The sequence below is a fragment of the Rattus norvegicus genome, chromosome 9 (genome assembly GCF_036323735.1).
Source record: "Rattus norvegicus strain BN/NHsdMcwi chromosome 9, GRCr8, whole genome shotgun sequence".
NCBI lineage: Eukaryota > Metazoa > Chordata > Mammalia > Rodentia > Muridae > Rattus > Rattus norvegicus.
In genome coordinates, this window is record NC_086027.1 from 77,010,808 (window position 1) to 77,035,332 (window position 24,525).

The window sequence follows — 24,525 nt, forward strand, 5'->3', positions numbered from 1 at the left end:
ATATTTCTATGGAAACTTTTATGCCTCACCATCAGTGCATACCAATTTGTCTCTCAGAAGTATCATGGTACTTGTGTATGATTATTCTTACCCTATTGGAGTCAATTCTTGTTCTGGATGTGTAGATAGGAGGTGGGATATTGAAAGCCTGGGGGACCAAATATTCCTCAGCGTCCATCATATCTTCCAAATCCTCTTCATCCAAGAGATTCTGGAAGAATTTGCTGTCGTTTGGACTGGGAAGCTTCATGCGATCATCCCCCTGAAAGATTGCCCAAGAGATAACCACAACCATTATTCCTTCCTCCACAACTCATGGTTTCACTAGTCATTTTATACGCTAGAAAGGCAAACGGCTAGAGCACTCATGTGCTTATTTAAAACAACAGTCTTAACGTAACTACCATCCAAAAAGAATCCTGTACTATGGTTAGATAGTAAAAGGGATGACACAGAAATGGAGTAGAAGAATGCGATGATTTTAAGAACAGCAAGAAAAAGAACACAGCCAGGTGCTGTGCACATTTTAAGTGTGGGAAGTTCCACTTCAGATCTGAAAATAACAGTTCACTGTCGAGGAGGGGTAAGGATTAATAATCAACAGGAGCTGGAGGGGTTTGCATCCCCATAGGAAGAGCATCAACCAACCAGACCCCCCAGAGCTCCCAGGGACTAAACCACCAACCAGAGTACACATGGAAGGACCCGTGGCTCTAGCCGCGTAGGTAGCAGAGAGTGGCATTGTCTGCCATCAATAAGAGGAGAAGCCCTTGGTCCTGTGAAGGTTCGATGCCCCAGTGTAGGGGAATGCCAGGGTGGTTAGATGGGAATGGGTGGATGGGAGTGGGAAGATCTTCATAGAAGCAGGGGATAACATTTGAAATGTAAATACATAAAATATCCATAAAAATAAGTGTGCAATAAAGCTATGTAAAATCATGGGAAAAATTTAAAAAAAAGAATCGACAATAAGAGACCATCAACATATCAGTTTTAAATTAATACGTTTGCACTATTCTGCTTAGTCAGGACACAGACATCCATGGTCGACCTTGTAGTATAATGGCATCATTGTCAAAGTGATGGCATTTAAAAATCATAGTACAGTGACATATAGAGCATATGTGGGTGTGAAAACATATACGACCTCTGCTAAGGTTTGTTCCATTTATCATGCCTTAAATACTTTCACTTTTTCAAAATTTGTTATACTGGTAAAGAGTGTCAGTTTGTGACATGATTGTCTTCTAACGTCTGGCTTTGTTCTTCATGTTTAGTCTACTGAAAGGTAAATGCTCTTCTCAGTGAGGAAGAATTAAGACCCTTCAAGGTACAACTGCTTCTGCTTTAGATGAAACTAAGCACTGAGACATTATTATATTAATTAAATGAGCCAATCCATAGGGTTCCTGATGTTGAATGCAAAATACCTATTGCTTTGTTCTATGGTTTAGGTAGGCATCAATTCATCTGAATTGAGTTATTGCTTGGAGACGATACCCCTCGCCCAATAAAACAATCCACATGGACTTTTAAAATTAATATATGAAGAAATGGGTTTGTTATAGCATTATGATAAAATATTCATACATATATTGTTTTGGTTTATGACCTTCTGGTACTCCTCTCCCCTGGCTACTCAAATGTCATAGGTATTCTATTAGCTTCTTTCTTAATTTACCTTTCCCTTAAAACTTCTTTTTCCTTTCTAATGATCTCTTTCTAGTTTTGTGGCCTATACCATGTGTATGTGTATATGTAGACGGGTAAGTTTTACAGATGAGAGAGAATAGGTAGCATTTACCTTTCTGAGCCTGAATTTTCTCCTAGGCATACATAGAACCATAGTCAGATCCACGAATCCACAAGTTTTTCACATGGTCATTCTATTATCGGATGTTTTCAACATTGTAAAGTTTAGATAGAGTTTGTTATTAGAGTTTTAAAAGCAGCATCAAAACAACTAACCTGAATTACTAGGTATCTTTGAGGGTCTCTAGCCATCCTTGAAAACTCAGCAGCCAGTTCTTTGAATTTAGGTCTGCTGTCAGCATCGATCATCCAACCTGGAGATTAAGACGCAATAAACTATTAGTGCATCTATGCTTGGAGAAAGTGAGGTTAAAGTTTGGGTAATTATGGGGCAACTATGTGTGTATAGTTTTAGTAATATTCTGCAAAACAAAACTAGCGAAGGAAGCAAACCAGATTGTAACTCGGTTAATTGACATTGGTCATGGAATACAAGATACTATAAATTAACAATTTAAAAAAATCATTTAATTATGTTTTTTGTGTGGGTATGTGTACAGGGGCAGGTGCCTACAGAAGCCAGAAAAGAGCATCGGCTCACCTGAGCTTTGAGTTACAGGTGGTTGAGAGCTGCCTGACTTGGGCACTGAAACCCAGACAAATGTCCTCTGCAAGAGCATCACAAGCTCCTGACCGCTGACCCTTGTCTACAGGATCCCAAATTTTCATTGTGATTCAAACTCAATCTTTGGCTTAGAAAAATAGATTTTAGGATAACTCTAGGAAATTTTAAAACCTCCGATTTTTATTTTTCTTGCTTCAGAGTATTAAGATAATAAAACAATAAAGCATTCTTTGATGGCTACAGAGGTAGACAAAGAACACATGGAAGTTAAGATAGAAATTAAGAGTACATGGACGAAAGTGTTTGCTTGCCATCTTATCACTGTGGTACAAAAGACTGAAAGGGGGGAAACTGAAAGCAACTGCTTTTTGCCGGTTTGTTCCTGGTTGGAAGGAAAATGCAACATGATCTGTAATGTGTGTTCAACAATACTCATTTCACTTATCTTAGAATTAGCTTTCCCAGAATAAAAATACTAGTGTTCAAGGTAGGTAGCCTTCTTTATCTGGGAGTTCAGATTAAATGGATCTTAACGGCCTACGCTCTGTTTAGCTGATGAGATGACAAGAATAACAGCGCCAAGCTCGCTTTGATGTCATTGCCAAGTGATCCCTTTCTAAAGCATAAACTCTCCAGGGGAAGCGAGAAAAACAAAGGTGAAGCCATGTCTATGGTTTATCTAATAAGGCCAAATGTCTGCCTGCCTTCCCCTCATCACACTGGGGTATTCTAGTCACATCTGATGCTGGTGATGGGATCAAATTATCATATAACGTAGGGATGTTTTTAAGGTCTCTTCCAGGTAACTGGGTAAACCAGGACTGATCTAACGCAGCTATGGAGCTCTTTTTCTATTTCTAGGGAGTTCATTCTTATTCTTGTTTTGGAAATCCTCTGGGTATCATCTTATACATCCTTTGTGTCTCCTCTCGCAAGCCCAAACACTTGCATCTTATGGGTATTCATTTAAAAAAATGCTTGTTAATGCCAAGATGCTAATGGCAAAGCTACTAGAGCCAAAAAAGGTTAACTTCACTGCGAGATATTTGTTTCTCCCTAACTAAATATTGAGTAAATAGAACTATGCTTAGAGAAAAGGGCATGCTGACCTGCACTGCAAGGAACATTTTTTATTTCTTCCCTTCCTGTCAGAATAGATCACACATGTCATGAATATAAATATGAGAAGACCTGGGCCTAGAGTCTCTGAGTCTCTTATTAATAAAATGCCTATTCACCTTCACCACTTCCTGTCTTCCTTTAACCCTGTGTAAATCAAAACTAGAAAACCCCAGATTATACAAGAGAGATGGCTGCCTGTTAATCTCACTTAAATTAAGTCAGAAACCCCAGAGACTTCTTTAATTCTATTAAAATTAACGGTCTAGGCTTCCAAAAAAACACATTTATAAAACATATGTGTCTGGAGTATAGGAGTGGAAAGAAAAGTAGGAATATTTGATGTAAACAAATGATCAAATTAAAAAAGGTAAACATTTTAATCTTTGCTTCAATGTGGATTCCACTCTTCTGATTCCCAACCTGCTCTGCTAACTTACTTTTAATTAAGCCTATATCCATTTTAATTCTTTTTTAGACTATCAGTGATGTTTAGATATTTTCCCATGAAGATTAACATTAATATTATTACTAACATCCTTATGAGTAGTAATCTCTCTTTATGACCCACTTTGAAGGGTATGGAAATTATAAAACATATGAACAAGAATGATACAATTTTTACTTTGTAGCTTAGAGGTATACTATTATCTCATAATAATAATTACAACAAACATGGATTTATATTCCGCATTCCTAAGTATTCTTGCTACTATGTTTAGCAATGCAGGGAAACACTTTTCAGGTAGAACAATCTAAACTTTTATTTTATTAATAATAATGATGCAAGCAAGTGATAAAATTATTTTCCAGGCTTACATTTGACCATGACCATGTAAACGTCAATAGTGCAGATGGGAGGTTGAGGCAAACGCTCTCCCTTCTCTAATAAGTCAGGGATTTCTCGCGTTGGAATTCCATCATAGGGCTTTCCTCCAAAGGTCATCAGTTCCCATATAGTGACACCTAGTTGAAAAGATAATTCTCACATAAGCAAATTACCATCACAATTTGAATGAACACATATAAAGTTACTCGTTTACAAACCCATCAGTTGAAACTTTAAGGAATCTCCTTAATCCACTGTCACTCACTGCAAAAAATCCCAATGCTAAACTCTCCTGGGACCAGTAACAGAATTCTTTCACTATTGTCTTGAACTTTTTAAAGCATAGCAGGAAAGATTTGTAATAGGTAATAGATACCAGAATTTAAACCAAGTTTCCCATTTGTACCAAAAAGTAATGCTAACGCTTATTGATGAAAATGGTTTCACGTGCATTAAGAGCCCAGATACAATGCCTTGACTGTGTTTAATGCCAAATCAATATGGTTTCAGGAAAAGCCTGACATGGATTAATTTTTAAATTAGTCTCTTGGTAAGAAACATCATCAAAGGCAGAGCTGGTAGTCGCAGAGGGTTGCAGGTAGCTGTTGTTATGGTAAAGCCTTGTGGCTCACTGTTCAGCCTACACAAAGAAAACAAGTGGCATGGAGCAATTCACTGAGCACACACAGGATTCCGCACGAGGATCAATCCATATGGAGGACAGAAAGTATAGGAATGGGTATCCGTAGAAAAGAGAAATGAGGAAATCAAGAGCAGCTTATTTTTAAGCTACGGAAATGACTTTTTTTGAATCACTTGAGCAATGACGGAAAAAAAAATGAGTAAAAGCAAAACCAAGAACACAAATAGCTTCACAACACACATTACTTCTTCACTATAGAGGGTAAATTCTCTGTTGCTGAGCTTTATCCTCAGACCAGACTACTTTAAAAACAGAAATACGATGTACGCATGATTGTGTTGCAATACGAGTCTATGCATACATAGGTAACCCTTTATAAAACCAAATAATTGGGGCGAGGTTTTCTGAATATCTCTGCAATGCTTATTTTCTTAAACTGATATCTGTCAGTCACTATTGACTGAAAACAAAACAAAAGTATGTAAACTTCAAATTATCCTTCAGACTAGAATCGTTAACACTTATAGGATTATTTGTTAATATTTACATCTTATAAATTTTTGGTGTCACATATATGTACAACTAGTAACATATTTCAGCAGATTAGCATTTACTAAATCCTTATTTATATCAAGAGCTAGTTGCTCAAAGTGTCAATAGTTCCACTTCAGTGGAAGGCTTGGAAAATATTGATCTATTTAAGCAAGTCAAGCACAGTGTGATACACATATATGCATATATACACACATCATAATAAATACATACAAACATATATACATACATACGTACATACATACACACACAGGCACACACATGCATACACACACACACACACACACACACACACACACACACACACACACACACACGCACACAGCATACGGACACAGGAAACATTTTATTAAACCATGGAATCATGTTTGCTGTTGCAAAGGACAGTATTAAGTTAAACATGAGTACTGACGTCAGGGATTGTGTTCTTTTCTTCTCTCTTCTTTTATACGCATTTAGTTATGGGTGTGTGTAATCGTGAGGATCTGCCACAGCACATGACTGGAGGACAGAGGACAAGTTGAAGGAGTTTGTCTTCTCCTCCCACCAAGTCATTTCTGAGGTTGAGCTCACTCTCTTCACCTTGGCAGTAAGCACCTTCACCTTCCGAAGCATCTTACAGGCCTAGAGGCATTGGTTTTTACTCACTTTGAACGTATTTACTCAATTAATATTAGTTTTCATGGCATATTTAAACTTAGACAAAGCATCGATCTCATCTAGTAATTTAAAGGGACAAAACTGTAAACATAGATGCTGCTAGCTAGTTCACCTTAACAACTGACTTCAAAATGATGAAATGAAATTCTAATCATAAATATTAATCTCTCTTTCATGTTCTTCAATCATTCAAACTTTATTTTTGTCATCCTAAAATGGGTTCATAAATGAAAATCCAAGCTACAATTAGCAGTCTCCTATTACTATTTTTACAATTGCCACTTTAGTATGTTTATTAGTGGTCCACTGTTGCTTCAATAACCAGTATATTTTCTAGCACTAGAATATATATTCCTTTAAGCAAAAAATAACATTTTGCTTTGTTTTACCTGTTAACATTGAGTACTTTCAGAGTTTTATGACTAAACAGCTGTTGAAAATTAAGGCCACGAGAAGTTTTTCCTAATGTTGGTTAGGTTGTGTGTGTGTGTGTGTGTTTGTGTGTGTGTGTGTGTGTGTGTGTCTGTCTGTCTGTCTGTCTCTCTCTCTCTCTCTCTGTGTGTGTGTGTGTGTGTGTGTGTGTAAGAATAGATTAATCAGACAAATTATTCTCAAACCATAGCATATAGAAGAAAACTTAGCAGTGATATTGTGTACTTCAGATTTAGAAAAACAAAATAAATCACCAAAAGGCAGATAAAATTGTGATTTGGGGATTTATTTTTAAATGAGAGACCAAAGTGTGTTAATTACTCTAGGAAATCAAATTTAATTTATAAGGGCTTCCAGTACAACCAACATACGACTTTAACTATTTTGTGTGAGGTAAACATTTATGTTTCTTTGAAAGTACAAATTTACAAAGATTTATTTACCGTAGCTCCAAACATCGCTTTGATGTGTGAATTTCCTATAATGTATACATTCCAGAGCCATCCATTTAATTGGCATCTATAAGAAGAATGAAAAGTAAATTATTAAAAATTACACAAGAATCATTTTTAAAAGATATTTCTTAGGTGCTAGTCTCTGGACTGGCCTCCATTAGAGTTGGTGGAGTGTGTATTGCTATAAACCAGTTGTTTTTCAAGATATGGAACAAATGGATTAAAATTAGTAAAATCTATGAAATAAATTAACCAAAGGACACATTTTAAAGCTTTAGAAATGATACAAAGAAAACTGAAAGTAGAAAATACTTTATCTATTTCTTAACATCTAGTATCTAAATTTTGAGCTGGCATTATGCCTGGCAATATAAAATCTGACAGTCTTTCTAAACGATGCTTTCTCAAAAATGAGACTCCCTCAGTTTCAGTGACCCTGCTTGTCTTTCTGATATGGTTTTAACCACAGATGTGAGCCATTGTTTCTTCAGTTGCCGTAACTTCCTCTTCTGGTCACCAAATTGTCTAATATCATGAATTCTAACATTTGCTTTGCTTTGTTCTTTCATCACAAATGATCTCCCTTGCCTGGGTAAGCCAGAATGGGCAATATGTACTGCTTTCGAAATAGGAGCTCAGAACATAAAGGAATGTGAGGGGATCAGCACAAATCCTTCATCGCTACAAGAGAAACAACTCAACCCATATCCCCTGTGGGTGATGGGTCAGCAGAATGCGTTTCAACCCAAAGGGCAGCAGTATGTAGCTGGGGGATATAATTAGAGTCTATGAAATAAAGATAAACATTTCTACTTTGCAGTTGAAAGCTTAAAACTAAATAGGCATTTGAAATCATGAGGTTGGCTGCTCACCAAGGTGACACCAAGGTAACTCTATGACAGAATCATGGGATTCACTGAAAAGGAACAGAAGACACATTGAAAGTAATTTCCCTATGGGCAAGGAGTTAGCGGACTTTATAGAGTATGGACACCCTGTTACAGAAGTAAGTTTAAATCATATGTGGCTTGATGAAGACTTAATGGTGACCAGGCATTTAAAGCTATAATGAATCTTGCTTTAGACAAACTTTACAGTTGTACGTTCCTAAGACGGGTAAAGTAATATGATTTATAGTCTGCTATTTCGGAGAAATCTTGTTGGAAATTTCATAGCTGTGATTTTTCAACCACTGGAGTTTGTAGGAGTTTGTAGTAAATAGACAAAATAGGCTGATAAAATTGAAGAAAGGTCAGATCATTTCTCAAACTTTTATTTATTTAATTTATTTATTTTTATTTATATTTTATTTATATTTTATAAAATTTTGTTATCTTACTTTGGGGTAAGATTTGAATATAGACAATTATGTAAAGGCCTCCGGTGAAGCATTGCTAAGTATTTAGAATTCTACCATTCCAAATGTTTACTTGTAAGGTATAATTAACAAATTCATATATATATATATATATAAATGATATTTTTTAAATCATAACTTCATAGGTCAACAGAGATGAAGAATTTTTAGGATTGTGTCACTGACCTGCTCTTGTATAGTTCTCTTCAATTAATCAAGATAGAAATATAAAACTTCCCTAATTAATTAGGCAAGAGTGTGGATTAATCAATAAACAAAAGATCTAAAACTAAGATATATATGAAACTGTTTGGATAGGGAGATATGCAGAAACCCAGTTGTCAGGCAAAACTGCAGTTAGAGGGCAGGAAAACATGGCTAGGGATGTAACTGGGTCTACTCTTTAATGTTAGTGGATTAGCTTATATTCTGGGGTACAGTCAAGTGGCAAGCAATGTATTCACTGTGACAGGAGTGAAATCAAAGCTACTACACTAGATCATCACGGGTATCACTTTTGGAGCTTTCGTATGAATTATGATTGTTGGTAGTACCGAAATTTCTCAGTGGTGCATGAGAAACTATCATTCTGTAAAAGTTCTTTAGACTCTGGATCAATGAGACGATCTTTACAGCCCTGTGTTAAAGGTTCACTTTCTGAGTCTCTAAGAATTGTCACACTGTTGTTTCCTTGAGAGACAGAGATGTGTTCATACCTTGTGAGATCTGTTGCTTTCAGCGCCACCTACCTTGCCACCGTCAGCATTGTATTCTTTTTCATCTCCTTCCAAGAGCCGGGCCAGTCCAAAGTCTGTGATTTTAACATGATTTGGAGATTTCACCAACACATTGCGGGCTGCCAGATCCCGATGAACAAGCCGCCTTTCCTCCAGATACATCATTCCCTGAAAAAACAAACCAAGTTCGACACAGGGCGTCACTTAAAAGCTGAAGGTTTTCATGTTTTAAAATGGGATACGCTGTTTCTCAAAGAAAAGACAGATTCCTGAATATTGTAAAAATAAAATAAGTAAAAAACTTGTGAGGCTGTGGCAAGCCACAGATAAATTTTGGCATAAAATATATACCTAGTTTTGGGGTATTTGATATCCTTTTGCAAACATTTCATTAGTGAGGTGAGCAGCTGTCTTAGTGGATAAGCTAACATATATACTTGGGCTGACCATTCCTCAACATTTTCTTGTCTCTAAATTTTGCTTAGTGCCATCTTCCTCCTACAAGTCATTCCAAATAAACACAGCTATCCATAACCAAAAGGCCTTCTATTCCAGGTTTGACGCTACCAAAATCATCTTCATGGAGTCTCTGAAGGCTGAAGAATTATATTGCTTTTCTTTTTATTCAAAGAATAAAGGATACCCCGGGGGTTCATGAAAGTCTAATTTCAAATAAAAGACTTTTATGACATTAGTTGTCATTATAGGAACTCAGGAGTGAGAGTACACAGTTTATAATGACCCACAAATTAGCCTTTAATATGTTATCTTCATAAAACCACACAGGGAAATTAAAAATAAAATTTATTGCTGATTACTAATGAGATAGGGTGGTGCGAACGAAAGCTTGATTTTTATGTCATACCAAAATGCTAATCCCTATAATAATTCACAAAAGTGTTGACCCACAGAAATAATAATTTGTTTCTCAGTTATATTTTAGCAAGCAAGAAGATAGTGTTGTTATATCATATGTAAAATGTTTACATAATGGCAAGGTAAGAAAATTCAGTCCTAGCTTTGATAAGCGTGACCATGATTTTTATCGAGGAATTAAGGTAAATTGTATATTTGATTTTTTTTCTCAGCAGTAAAATGTGGTCATTTGAAAACAAATCAGAACTATTATAAAAGGGCCGAAGCACATTTTCATTCCAATTACAAATCATTGCTGTTGGCAGTTAGCATTACAACTGCACAGCTTTGAAGGATTAATGGTTTCTGATATCAAAACAAAAGCCGTGGAAAACAGACACATAAATCACACAGGTCAAACCATTATGAACTCTATACCCGATGTAGTGGAAAGAGGAGATTGCTGCACTGGGCTTCAGGAGCCAACCTCCACAGAAATGCCCATCAAACACAACTGGTAGAGATAGCATCTCATAGGTCGGTCCAATCAGTCAACACCTAGGTGACACCACATTTATTGGTGCTTTCTGAAATCAACTCGCAAATGGTATTTATGGGATTTTTGCCCTCTTTCCTAAGTAATGCTGTTTTAGGACATGAGGTGGGATATTCTAAAAATAAAGTAAATCCGAGAGCATACAGTTATAGCAGGATTTAGAGGACCAGAGTTAAATAAGCTTATTTTCTTGGAGATGATGTGCTTTCACATCCACCTGAATATTTTTTTCTTTTAAAATGTGTTCATTAAAAAAATCATTTCCCTTAGGACTACCTACATAGCAAGACACAGTAAATGTGTTTGTGAATGTGCTGTTTCTTAGATCTGCATGTACACAGTAGCACACATTATGTTCAGCCCACCATGCTAGATATTGGAAGGTAAGAAAAGACTTAGAGTCTCCACCTTAAAGGATGACACAGTGAATTACTGAATTGGGGAGAAATAAATGAAAAGAAAACTGATGGATACAGCAAGGAGGATGTAGGACATGTAAGGGACAGTGTGGCAAGTTTACATGAGAGGGGAGACTTGAGAGGGGTACCCAGAGCAAGCTAAGCCTTGGAGGGAAAACCGATGAGCAGAGAGAACAAGAACAGTCATTGAGAGTAAGTAATATGTGTGCTTGGCCAAAGGCACATGATTCTGTCCCTCTGAACAGTAACACATGCAGAGGTAAGCAAGGAGGGCTGAAATAGGTAAAAATCCACAAAGCACAGGAATATGTCACAGACATGATGTAAGTCTTGACTTCTAGAGTTTATGTTCTACAATGCCATAATCAGGAAGTCATCTTTTATTATATAGAAGTACACTGTAGCTGTCTTCAGACACCAGAAGAGAGCATCAGATCTCCTTACAGATGGTTATGAGCCACCATGTTGTTGCTGGGATTTGAACTCAGGACCTCTGGAAGAGCAGTCAATGCTCTTAACCACTGAGCCATCTCTCCAGCCCCCGGAAGTCATCTTTTATTTGCAAGGCACAGTTACAGACTGAAAGATCTTTCCTTGGTAATTGGATAAGAGAAAAGGAGAGTGATTGTGGTTCGTTCTTTTTCTTTTTCTTTTTCTTTTTTTAAATCATAGAGATTCTTCCAACATTCAAATGGAAATGTAGTTTATGTATTTAAGGGCTTTTATGTATATTTATTTAATTTATATGTATGAGTATTGTGTCTGTTAGTATATTTGTGTAGAGGCCAAATAAAGGCATTGAATTTTACAGAACTTGAGTTCCAGATGGCTTTGAATTGTTGTATAAATGTTGGATCTCAACCTGTGTGTTTTGTAAGAGGAATGGGTATTCTAAAGTGATGATCTGTCTCTCCAGCCCTAACTTACACATTTCTATCTATCTATCTATCTATCTATCTATCTATCTATCTATCTATCTATCTATCTATCTAATATTAGCAATGAGGACAAATTTAAATCACTGGGTGCAATAATAGTTAAATCTCGTTAGGATTAGAAAGCACATCATCAGTGGGGCCAAATTTGCTTGCTAGCTTCGATCATCATGGAATTTTTATTCGATAAGCCCCTTTATTTGTACTATATTGTTATAGCAGTCAGATTGACTACAATACCTTTGATTTTAAAGATGGATTTTATTTTAATTATGTGCATGTGCACTTGTATACAGGGGCCCACAGAGGTCAGAAGAGGGCGTCAGATCTCCTGGAAGTGGAGTTACTGATGGTTGTAAACTTCCTGATGTAGGTGCTTGGAATCATGTCTTCTGTAAGAGTAGTATGTGTTCTTAGCTGCTAAGTTATACTTCTATGCCCTAGGACAGGACACTGCTGAGATGACACATTCTATAATACAAAGAAGAGTTCAAAAAAACCATAAAAGTATTTTGACACTCTATATTTTATTTTAAAAATCCACTGGGTAATAGAGCATCTTACTTTTATCTTACTACTATCTTACTACCCCTGTCAGGGAAAAAAAAAGTTTTTATCAAAATAATAAAAACTCAAGTCAGAAAACCTGATGGCAAGCTATATAATTTTTCCATGTCTACTTGACTAAAATCAGTAATATCAACAACAGAAGCATATGACATTACTAAATTATCAAAACCCATTTGTATGGTGGCTTGCCACTCTGAGGCATCACTGTGCAGATATATACATTAGCTCTAGCTGCCACCGTACTTCTGCTTTCCCACCCAGAATTAAAGTGTCGAATCATCTTTGGATTACTTATAAAACGTTTTTCACAATACAGCCATTAAAACAGCATTTTTCTGACTTGAAGAGCTCATTAGAGTCAAAATTTCTACTAAATTCTTTCAAAATAAAATTATTCTTTGAATGAGAGGAATGCAAGGCAGATAATTACTAGAAGTGAATGTGACAAAACGAAGCTCAAAGATGTCCCTGGAAGTGGAGGATGAATGAAGAGAGTTTATTCCTCATAAGAGGACACCACACCCTCTGGGAATGAAAACTTGTCCTCTGCTTGGGCTTCTGTTATGACCCAGGATGGCCAGCTCTGGGCCGAGCGTAATGTGAACATCCACACCACAGCTCCTATGAACTCAGCACACTTTGAACATGTTAGGTGCTAAATAAAATGTTTCTATAACAGTGAAGCAATGTAACCCTAGGAACGATGCACTGTTTTTCTTCTAAAAGAAATGATAAAGCCAAGGTTAACAGAGGCCATGTTACCAGGTCCAAATGATCTAGCTAATCTATGGTAGAGGAGGGATTGGATCATTTTGGCTAGGATTCCAAAACCTACATATTTAAATCTGGGCATACAGAAATGAGCAAACATGGATAAGACTTACAGCATCATAAAACGCACTGTTGCAGAAAAAAATATTCTTAGAGATTTATGTGACTTTCATGCACGATGCAGTTGATTGACTTTTAAGGAGTATTGTATTTAACATGTAACTAAATCACAGAGTTGTTTACAATTTAGAAACTTTTAATTACGTAAATTTTGAGATTCTAAATTTGCTTAGGCCATATTGTATAGAAAATGGAGCATTGGGTCTGAATATAAATTCTATAGGCAATTGCATGGTTCAAACTCTAGCTCTTTGAAGTTCTAGATATGTGATTTGAGCAAGCAGCTGTACCTCCCTGTCATCATGCCCCTCTTCTTTAGAGGGAGACAATAACACATTTTATACTAGGCAAGCATTTACAGTGATTCAAGTACCTGAAATATACCTGCTATTATTAATATGTAGGTAATTTAGAATTGCTACTATTCAAAATCTCATTTTAATAATGTCCCATTCTCCATGTTATTATATAAGGATTTTGCTCAGCTTATTGTGAAGATCAAGTAAAATAACACATATAAAGCCTTTAGTAAGTGCCTTATTGTAACTGTAAAACATGCAAACTCTCATCAGTGTGCCACAGATAATTATTAGCAATCCTCAATTAAGCAAACATTATTCTCTGTAAGTTCAGCTACCCATTACAAAGAAATCTATGAGGGACGGTGGGCATTCAACAAACATTTTCAGTGATATAAATACCCTCAAACCTATCCCCCCATGATTAATGTGAAGGTACGAATTTCAGAATTATTACTATTCAAAATCTCATTTTAATATGTTTTACTCTCAAAGTTATTATATAAGGATAAAATTAATTAGAAAGTATATTAAAGGTTTGGTTTTCTTCACAAATATGTCAGAGATTTCAGGAACTTATTGAAGAAAAATGTCACAAATAAAATAGCCATGAAAGTCTTTGATGCTGATGGATGCTTTCTGGGAGTTAATAAAATGATCAAACTGTTCACCCCTATCACAGAGCACAGAGGGGTATTTTAGGAAAATGTGATTGAGCAATGTTTTTTGACTTCATGACTGAAGTCTTACAGATCTGATTTTATCCACACTGTTAACAGTCGCCTCACTTCCTATTTCCCCTTGCTTGCTCCAGATAGAACGTTGACTTATTTCAAGCATTTCCACACCTCTTATAGATCTTTCAGAAGAGGGGGGAAAAAGGCTTGAGGGAGCTGGAGAGGTCAAGGACACCACAAGAAAACCTACAGACTCGACTGGGCCCATGGGGACTTACAGACACTGAATCACCAACCAAAGAACATGCATGGGATAGACCTATGTTCTCTACACATATGTAACAGATGTGTAGTTTGGTCTTCACATAGGACTCCTAACAACTGTTTTTTTTAAACATTTTTAACACTGTTGCCTGTCTTTGTATCCTGGTCCTCTAATTGGGCTGCCTTGTCTGGCCTCATTAGGGGAAGACACGCCTAGTACTACTGTCAAGGTGAGTTGATATGTGTGGGTCAGGAACCCCTTTTCTGAGGAGAAATGGAACAGGAGGTGGGTGGATGAGAGGCAAGAAAGAGTGACTGGGAGGAGGAAAGGAAAGCTGTGATCAGGATGGAAAGCAAATACATTAATTAAGGGTAAAAACACGGCTAACTGGGTAAAAGATAAAATTTGGCTTTAGATTTTTGAAATTACACTTTGATACAAAAATCCAAGAGAAAAATTTCTTATAATTAATTTAAATTTTAATTTCTGGTTTAAAATCAGTCACATGAACTATTCTCTAGAAATAAAATTAACAAAAAAACGTAATTTCCGAATTGCCGCCATAGAGGAGCACTTGGCTATGACCTTCTTTCCCGTCTCAGACATCTGAGTCACAGCCATGTAGCTAAAATGAATGACTATTATGTATTTATTAAATGTAAAAATACATTCTCCCCAGCTGCAGGAAGTGGAAGTCAGCAGACACTGGACTATTTGGGACAATAAATATTTGCTTCTCTCATATTTTCCATGCCACAATTTCAGCAAACACATGTGTGGAGCTAAAAATTTCAGACTGCAGTCAGCACTTGGGCATTAATCTCTGGAGTGAGCAAAAGCACCCTTCAAAAATGACCAAATTTCACTCTAATAACCCAACGCTTTCTACACAAGAGGAAACTTCAGGAAATCAAACCTACAATGAAAATCTCTCCTTTCTTCCAGCTCTCCTTCTCAAAGCTGCTCTTAGAAAGAAAACATCAGCTCTAATGTTTGCTTGTAGTAGGGTTCAAGGTATAAGTATGGTCAAGAGAAGAAAGGGAGCTTTTTTGGTGAAGTCCCTTAAGGAATCCCAATTGGGCATGAGAGGAAACTATGGAAGTGCCGAGAAGAGTCAAGTGGGGAGTCTTTCATCCATTAGGTTTTGTGGTAGGAAGCACAGAGAATGGAAGGTTGTTGGGTAGAGTTAATTGGCATATTGCTAATCAGCATTTGGTTATAGGTACTCGCTTCACATAAACAATAAACATGACAGAATACTTTAAATTATCTCTGATGTTACAACTAACCTGTTTTTAAATTTGGAAGGAATTATTAAATGTATCTATTCTTAAATACTAGATATTAGCTCAATACTAGACACAGAGAGAAGGAAATAGGTTGCGGTAACATATTTGTATGTTATCTTAAAGATTGTCTTTTTATTTTCTAAATGTTGATTTCTGTACAGAGAGAACTGAGTACTGTCTGGACTTTGGTGTTGTTAGTCTTATGACTCATCACCTGACAGTATTCTGTAAACATATACCTTCCTCACTTCTGATTGGCTTAGTAAAAATGAACAGCCAGTAATTGAGGAGGAAAAGGGAAGGCAGAACTGGGTGGAGAAAGGGACTGTGGGAAGAATCAGGTGCAGTAGAATTTACCAGTGAGACGCAGAGGAGGTCGGACATGCCCAAAGAGAGAGGTAATGGGCTATGTGGCAGACATGGACTAATATAATCAGGTTAATTAAGAAAGATGAGCTAGCTGAGAGGTAGCTTAAACTAAGGCCTAAGCTATGATAAAAATTAAGTCTCTGTGTCATTATTCAAACACTGTAGGGCTAAGAAAGTCCTGCAATGGAAGTAGGTGGGATAGACCTTTCTCTTCCAAAGTTTATTTGGTAAGGGGCTTGAATATAGTCTCATAAAAGTAAGTTGGACTCATCCTAAATTTAAGAAACCATACTACAGAAATAATCTATGGCTACTCACTAGCTAAGTGAAGCCAATCACTTCAAACGTCATCATCTGTCTGTTTCCCTTCCCTATTAGAATTTCTTGAGAATTCAGGTGCATAACATAATGAAAATACTTTGAACAGTCAATATTCTAAGACAAATACATAACCTCAAATTCATTCTTCATTCTCTCTCTCTCTCTCTCTCTCTCTCTCTCTCTCTCTCTCTCACTCTCTCTCTCTCTCCCTCCCTCCCTCTCTTTTTCTTTCTCTGCTATCTATTATTTCTCTGAAATGATGAAGTGATAATTGGCGCATTCAGAGTTAGTTCTTATGGTTAATTCTCATATTTACTGTTGTAGCTAAACACTTTCAAAGACTTTGTAAACTACAAACTTTAAATATTTTACATATCAAGAACATCAGGTTTCAGTCTTTTTAATAAAAAGGAATAAAATACTTTTCAATTCAATATTCTTTTTCTTCTAAAACTAGTTCAAGTAAAGCAGTCTCAGTCCCTGTCTGTAGTAGGTCCAGCTATGTGCTTCCTTAAACCAGTTTAAAGCCACTGTACCCTCTCATCTCACAGTGTTGAGCATCATTCTTGAGTCACTGACCCCTCCCCCAAACCAAACACAGAGCTGTTTTGCTTGGGCGATGTCCCTTTCCCAAGGAGAAAGCTACCCCTCTTTGGATCATTCAGAAGAGTGTTCCAGCTCCAGCGTCCTCCATGGAATTGGAGAAAGATACAATTTTGTCCTAACCCCACTGTTTTTCTGCCCAATACTGATTTTTCTTACTGAAGCAAATGCTAGTCCTAAGAACCCTTGCCCGAACAACCCTTCTCAAATACAAATCCATCTCAGAGACTGCTTTCTACAAGAAATTTGTGTAATATCCCCATGTCCTTTTGATCCAGATCTTTGACAGATAGGAGTTTTTAAAGCTTACTTTACTCATACTTTCCCTATATTATTTTATTCATATTCCATTCCTTTATCCATGGAAACATTCCATGCTGGGTTTTTTTTTTTAATGTTGATCCTTCCAATCTCTCCTTCGTATCTTCATTAAATGTTAAGTATATTGCTTTTGTGGAGTTTTACCCTACTTTTGTTTGTTTGTTTGTTTGTTTGTTTGTTTGTTTGCTTGTTTGGACAGGGTTTCACTGTGTAGCCCTGGCTGTCCTAGAACTCACTCTGTAGACCAGGCTAATCTTGAACTCAGAGAACCACCTTCCTCTATCTACCACGTGCTGGGAGAAAAGGTGCGCAATACAATCATGAGCCTTGAGTTTCATGTTATTTTTAATACATAGCTCATGAATTATACTGTCATGATTTATTTTTGCTGTTTAAATTCAAATATATTTTGATAAGTAATCAAACTTACTATTTTTCAGTGTTGCATTAAATGTTCACAGAAGCTCAGATATATAGACAAATATAATCCACATCCTTATTGATTTATTGTTCATTTTCATTTCTATTAGCATTTAATTTTCTGTATCTCTTTAACATTAAGGCATCATTGAATTGCTATACATGCATAATGATCTAAATTTACTTAACAATATAATCTGTTGGCTCTAATATGAGATATTTTAGGCAAGTTGCAGTAGTCACTGTAGAAAACCAACACAGAGGGTTGGGGATTTAGCTCAGTGGTAGAGCGCTTGCCTAGCAAGCACAAGGCCCTGGGTTTGGTCCCCAGCTCTGAAAAAAAGAAAAAAGAAAAAAAAAGAAAAGCAACACAGAGAGGTTTCTGGTTAGCAGTTGACATGGAGGTCATGTGGGAAAAATAAACTGTGATCAAGTATGTTTGTGTATATCACTTAGAAGCACAGAATAGTTAACATACATTTCATATGTATTCCATGATGGGCACCCTAAGCACTTCATGCATACAAAAGCACAAATTCCGAAGGTGAATGTAAATGTTAGTATTTTATTATCTCTATCTGAAGAGGATCAACTGATATGTAGAATGGTAAAAAAAAAATGCTCCCTGACTGTAACTAATGTATAATATGCCTTACAGGACCAAGAGTTAAATATAGAGTGTTTGATTCCAAAAACAATGATCTTAATCCTTTCCCAATGTGACTACCTAGAAGAAAACTACAGTCAACAGACTATAAACTCATATAAAACATTATCAAGAGAGTGTGTTTACAGCCAGAATACGGCAAACGCATAGGCGAAAGCCCCAGCAGCAAACCACTGAACTGAGAATGGGGTGGGGGGGGAGGGATCCCCATTGAAGGAATCAGAGAAAGGACTGAAAGAACTTGAAGGGGCTCGAGACCCTATATGAAAACAATGCCAACCAACCAGAGCTGCCAGGGACTAAGCCACTACCCAAAGACTATACATGGACTGACCCTGGGCTCCAACCTCATAGGTAGCAATGAATAGCCTAGTAAGATCACCAGTGGAAGGGGAAGCCCTTGGTCCTGCCAAGACTGAACCCCCAGTGAACTAGATTGTTGGGGGGAGGGCGGCAATGGGTGGGGGAGGATGGGGAGGGGAACACCCATATAAAGGGGACGGGGAGGGGTTAGGGGGATGTTGGCCTGGAAACCGGGAAAGGGAATAACAATTGAAATGTAAATAAGCTATACCTCTCTTGGGTATATACCCAAAAGATGCCCCAACATATAAAAAAGACACGTGCTCCACTATGTTCATCACAGCCTTATTTATAATAGCCAGAAGCTGGAAAGAACCCAGATGCCCTTCAACAGAGGAATGGATACAGAAAATGTGGTACATCTACACAATGGAATATTACTCAGCTATCAAAAACAACGACTTTATGAAATTCGTAGGCAAATGGCTGGAACTGGAAAATATCATCCTGAGTGAGCTAACCCAAACACAGAAAGACATACATGGTATGCACTCACTGATAAGTGGCTATTAGCCCAAATGCTTGAATTACCCTAGATGCCTAGAACAAATGAAACTCAAGACGGATGATCAAAATGTGAATGCTTCACTCCTTCTTTAAAAGGGGAACAAGAATACCCTTGGCAGGGAATAGAGAGGCAAAGATGAAAACAGACACAGAAGGAACACCCATTCAGAGCCTGCCCCACCTGTGGCCCATACATATACAGACATCCAATTAGACAAGATGGATGAAGCAAAGAAGTGCAGGCCGACAGGAGCCGGATATAGATCGCTCCTGAGAGACACAGCCAGAATACAGCAAACACAGAGGCAAATGCCAGCAGCAAACCACTGAACTGAGAATAGGAACCCATTGAAGGAATCAGAGAAAGAACTGGAAGAGCTTGAAGGGGCTCGAGACCCCTTATGAACAACAATACCAAGCAACCAGAGCTTCCAGGGACTAAGCCACTACCTAAAGACTATACATGGACTGACCCTTGACTCTGACCTCATAGGTAGCAATGAAGTAAGAGCACCAGTGGAAGGGGAAGCCCTGGGTCATGCTAAGACTGAACCCCTAGTGAACTAGATTGTTGGGGGGAGGGCGGCAATGGGGGGAGGATGGGGAGGGGAACACCGATAAGAAAGGGGAGGGGGGAGGGGGGAGGGGGAAGGGGGGAGGGGGATGTTTGCCTGGAAACCAGGAAAGGGAATAACACTCGAACTGTATATAAGAAATACTCAAGTTAATAAAAAAAAAAAGAAAGAAAGAAAAAACAAACAAACAAAAAACCAAATTAGATAATACCAGATTATAGACTTCAAGACAAAAATTGCAACAAGACAGAGGTAACCATGTAAATAATTAAGAGCAAATTTTAAAAGGAGGATGCTATTGTAAATATCCATGTGCTCTAGGCTTGAACACCCAATCATATAATGCTTCAGGTAAGATCTGGGAGCTCTACCCTCCACTTACATAAAGATAAACCTTAATCAGAAACTAAAGAATTGGCCAGGTGTGGTGGCCTTTAATCTGAGCAAGCACTCAGAGGCAGAGGCCTGTAGATCTCTGTGAGTTTGACACCAGTCTGGTCTACAAAGTGAGTTCTCAGGACACCCGAGGCTGTGATACAGAGAAATCCTGTTCTGAAAAATAAAATAAACAAAAATTTAAAGGAAAGGAACCTCAAGATTAAACAAAGATGGACTTGACACTTACAGAATATTTCAGCCACTGCATGAAAAACACCCATTATTTTCATAAGCATATGTGATATTCTTGAGGACATGCTAGATCATAAAACAAACCTTGACAAATTCAAAAAGTAGAAACCACAGCATATACTGTCTATAAACAAAACGACCTAAATCTAGAAAGCAATAAGAAGATTGTTGAGGTTTTGCCCTGAAGACCTGGTTGTCCCAGAAATAAAAGAGCCTACACATAGACTCAAAAAAAAAAAAAAAGAAATGTAAATAAGAAATACTCAAGTTAATAAAGATGGAGAAAAAAAAAGAGAGTGTGTTCAGCTAAGTGACTGTTAGAGAGACATGAGTTTTTCCTGTGGAATAAATAGCAATAGCTAACATATACAACTATTTAGCTTTGGTGGATTCTCTAAGGATAGAACCTCTGGATCTACTTTAGAATAAAACGATGCTGATACCTTGTTTAAAGCCTGGGACCCGTAGAGGAAGGAGCTTGTTAGGTGACTCCACCATTAGACAAACATCACAGAACACACTTACTTAAACCTAGATGGTATGATTTAACCTTGATCCAGAGAGACTCAGTGAATTCAAAGTGAACAAGGCTGCTGTCAAAATAAAATGGCCTAGATTTAAATGTTCTTTTTCCTTTTAAATTTCTATTGATGTGGTGGTACACGCCTTTGATCACAGCATTTGGGTGGCAGAGGCAGGCATATCTGTGAGTAGCCTGTTCTACCCAGTAAGTTTTCAGTCAGTTTGAGTTACATGGTTTTTTTTAAGACCTTGTCTCAATAAAACTTCTTAAATTTTTAAAAAAAATATATATGTGTGTGTATACATATATTTATGCATATATACACACAGAAAAACACACATATGATATATGCGGGTGTGTTATATTTAATTAGGGCTGCTTACATAAGCTCTGGGAAGGGTTAATTGCTTGCATGAAGCAATGTGTCAGTGACTACATTTCTGAGGACTATGACTCCCTCTCCTGCTGCAAACTTTAACTTTCTATAGCCCCTCTAGGAGAGTTGACGTCCTGTAATCTCTTGTCCTATCTAGATAGATTGTACATAGGCCCATTCTAGTACAGGTCTTTGTGATGTTGTGACTTCATGGATGCAACATCCAGGTCGTGTAGAGAAGAGAGTAGCACTCCTTGCCATCCTGCAGTTTTTAACATTCTTTCCACTCCTTCTTCTGTAATGTGCCCTGAGCCTTGAATGGCTGATATGGATACCCGTTTAGGGCTCAGCTTTCAGCAATCATTTGTTCTCCACACACTGACAAGTTATTATGAGTCTCTGCAATGATGATCATTTAGTCATATGATTTAATAAATAGAAGGAATAAACTACAGTCATGACGAAGGAGTAGGAAATACATGAGCCAGTAAATTTGCCATATATTTTCATGAACAAGTATTCTATATTGTGTAAAACTTATGTGTACTATTTTATAAAATAAGTTTCTTTTTGTTTGAAGTCAGTTTAACACTGCAGATCAAACTGATTTGGGACTTGCATCAATCTCCCTGCTTTTACCTTTCATGTCTAGAAATTATGGACAGGTGCCAGCATCCCTAGCCAAAGTTTATTTCATTATACCCCATTACACAAACATGAGAACCTCATAGTTACTGTGCTACTCGGGCCCAGACTCTGTTGTATTTGTTCATTTTACCGTGTGTCTTCTACAGTTCAAACCAGCACTAAAGTCATGTTTATGGCTGAATTAAATGAACCAGAAGACCACAATTTTGTAAGACTGCCTGGCACGAAAAATTTTTCTTTATGGTGAGGCAGAGCTGATTTAAAGTTTACACCACTGATGGTAGTGTGGAAAAGATGAATCCTGCAGCCATTAGGATAACCCCAGACTTTGGAATTTGAGTATCAGGGGAGCTGGGGAATAGAGCAGAACTTTCCCCTCCAACTTCCTAGTGCCTTTTTCACTGTGAAATGAAAAAGTGACGTCGACAAGGCAAAATGAGACCTTTTTATTTTCCTAAGGAATAATTGTCAAGTCAAAAAGCTCATCTGCTTGGACCAGGAGAAGAGCTGACTGGCCACAGCAGTCCCCTGCCGGTGACCTCTAGCCAACAATGGGAGGAGTGAACTGTGGAGCACCACTGTGTTTGCAGTCTCACCGGGAGGCGCCCTGAAAATGGATTACTTCTGCTCCTTAAGCAGCCGATCAGTAAAGATGTAGATTGCAATGAGAAAGGAGATGTTTGTGGGCTGTAGTAGTTATCCTCTGTGTCTCTCCTGAAATTAATTAAAAATCAATGAAGTGTGCAACCTATTAATACAGCAACCTCTAGTTTAACCCGTGGAAGCTGATGCTCTCTCTGGGTATACATGTTGTGCAAATATACTCCAACACAAAAGACAGAAGGTTGAATGTATGACCCGCTTATAATTGAGCAGAAAGGATTCATGTGCAGTAGTTTGTGGTTTCACAGTATTAGATCATACTGCTAAAATAGATGTAAAACTCAGGGTTTGAAACACTATGTGCAGAACATTCCTTCTGTCAATTATACCAAATTTTACAAGGTATCCTTATTGTAAAGCAAAAATCTGCCATTGTAAAGAGCTTAAAGAATCAAAAACCACTGTGATAAATGTAAATTATATAGTGTGAATCTAGGGAGTTAAGTTTATAACAAAACATAATATATATATATATATATATATATATATATATATATATATATATATAGTTTTGTTTGTATGTACGTCTGAGTTCCATGTGTCTGTCCGGTACCTTCAGAGGCCAGATGTGGAGTTACCAGGAACTGGTTTTACAGACGGTTATGAGCCACCGCCTAGATGCTCATGATCTAATCCTGTTCTTCTGGAGGAGCAGCCTATACTCTTTAGCACTGAGACATCTCTTCAAACCCTGCTGACTGTTTTTTACATAAGTATATTTCAATTAAATCCTTAGAGCAGCAAAGGCTTTTTGGTGATTTGAGCCAACTTGGTTTCTGGATAAGAAGTTGTAATCCGTGCCAATCTGTCAAGCCTTCCTCTGCCTCCTCTTGGCTTTAATGGACCTAACACACACCTGAAAATGCTTACATGGCCATCCTTCTGAAAGTCACCCAGACATTTTTCAGCTGCCTGCTCTGCTCCATACTCTCTTTGCTTAGGTTCTTCTATAAAATATCCTAATTTAATAAAGATGGAAAAAATATCCTCTGAGGAAGCTGAACCACAGCTTCCAGTAGCCAACCTTTTTTTTTCTTTTTCTTTTTTCTTTTTTTTAATTGGATATTTTCTTTACTTACACTTCAAATGTTATCCCCTCTCCCTGTTTCCCCTCCAGAAAGCCACCCCTGCCTCCTGAGGATGCTCCCCCACCCTCCCATTCCCTCCCTCCTGCCTCCTCACCCTGGCATTCCACTACATTGGGGCATCTCCTTAGAACCTTCACAGGACTAAGAGCCTCTCCTCCCATTGATGCCCAACAAGGCCCATTCTCTGCTACATATGTGACTGGAGCCATGGGTCACTCCACGTGTATTTTGGTTGGTGATTTAGCCCCTGAGAGTTCTGGAGTATCTGGTTAGTTGATATTGTTGTTCTTCCTATGGGGTTGCAAAGGAGCTATTGGGTCCAGCTCCTTCAGTCCTTTCTCTAACTCCTCCATTGGGGCCCTTTCTCAGTCCAATGGTTGGCTGTGAGCATCTGCTGCTGTTTTTGTTAAGCTCTGGCAGGGCCTCTCAGGAGACACCTATATCAGGATGCTGTCAGCATTCACTAGTGAATAGTCACTTGCATGATTGTAAATGTTGAGATATTCTCATCTGAATATTTGTTGTTTTCACAAG

At 37.6% G+C, this 24,525-nt stretch overlaps 1 protein-coding gene across 5 annotated transcripts in view; it reads right to left on the minus strand.

The window, feature by feature from the left end:
- Erbb4 (erb-b2 receptor tyrosine kinase 4) overlaps positions 1-24,525 on the minus strand; it is a 1,072,248-nt gene that overhangs the window by 37,422 nt on the left and 1,010,301 nt on the right. For all 5 annotated transcript variants that reach the window (XM_063267662.1, XM_039084150.2, XM_039084151.2 and 2 more), the window contains 5 exons: positions 9,174-9,329; positions 7,056-7,131; positions 4,316-4,462; positions 1,969-2,066; positions 92-262 (listed from right to left, as the gene is read on the minus strand). In XM_063267662.1, the coding sequence (XP_063123732.1) occupies positions 92-262; positions 1,969-2,066; positions 4,316-4,462; positions 7,056-7,131; positions 9,174-9,329 (648 nt within the window). The remainder of the gene's footprint in view (positions 1-91; positions 263-1,968; positions 2,067-4,315; positions 4,463-7,055; positions 7,132-9,173; positions 9,330-24,525) is intronic.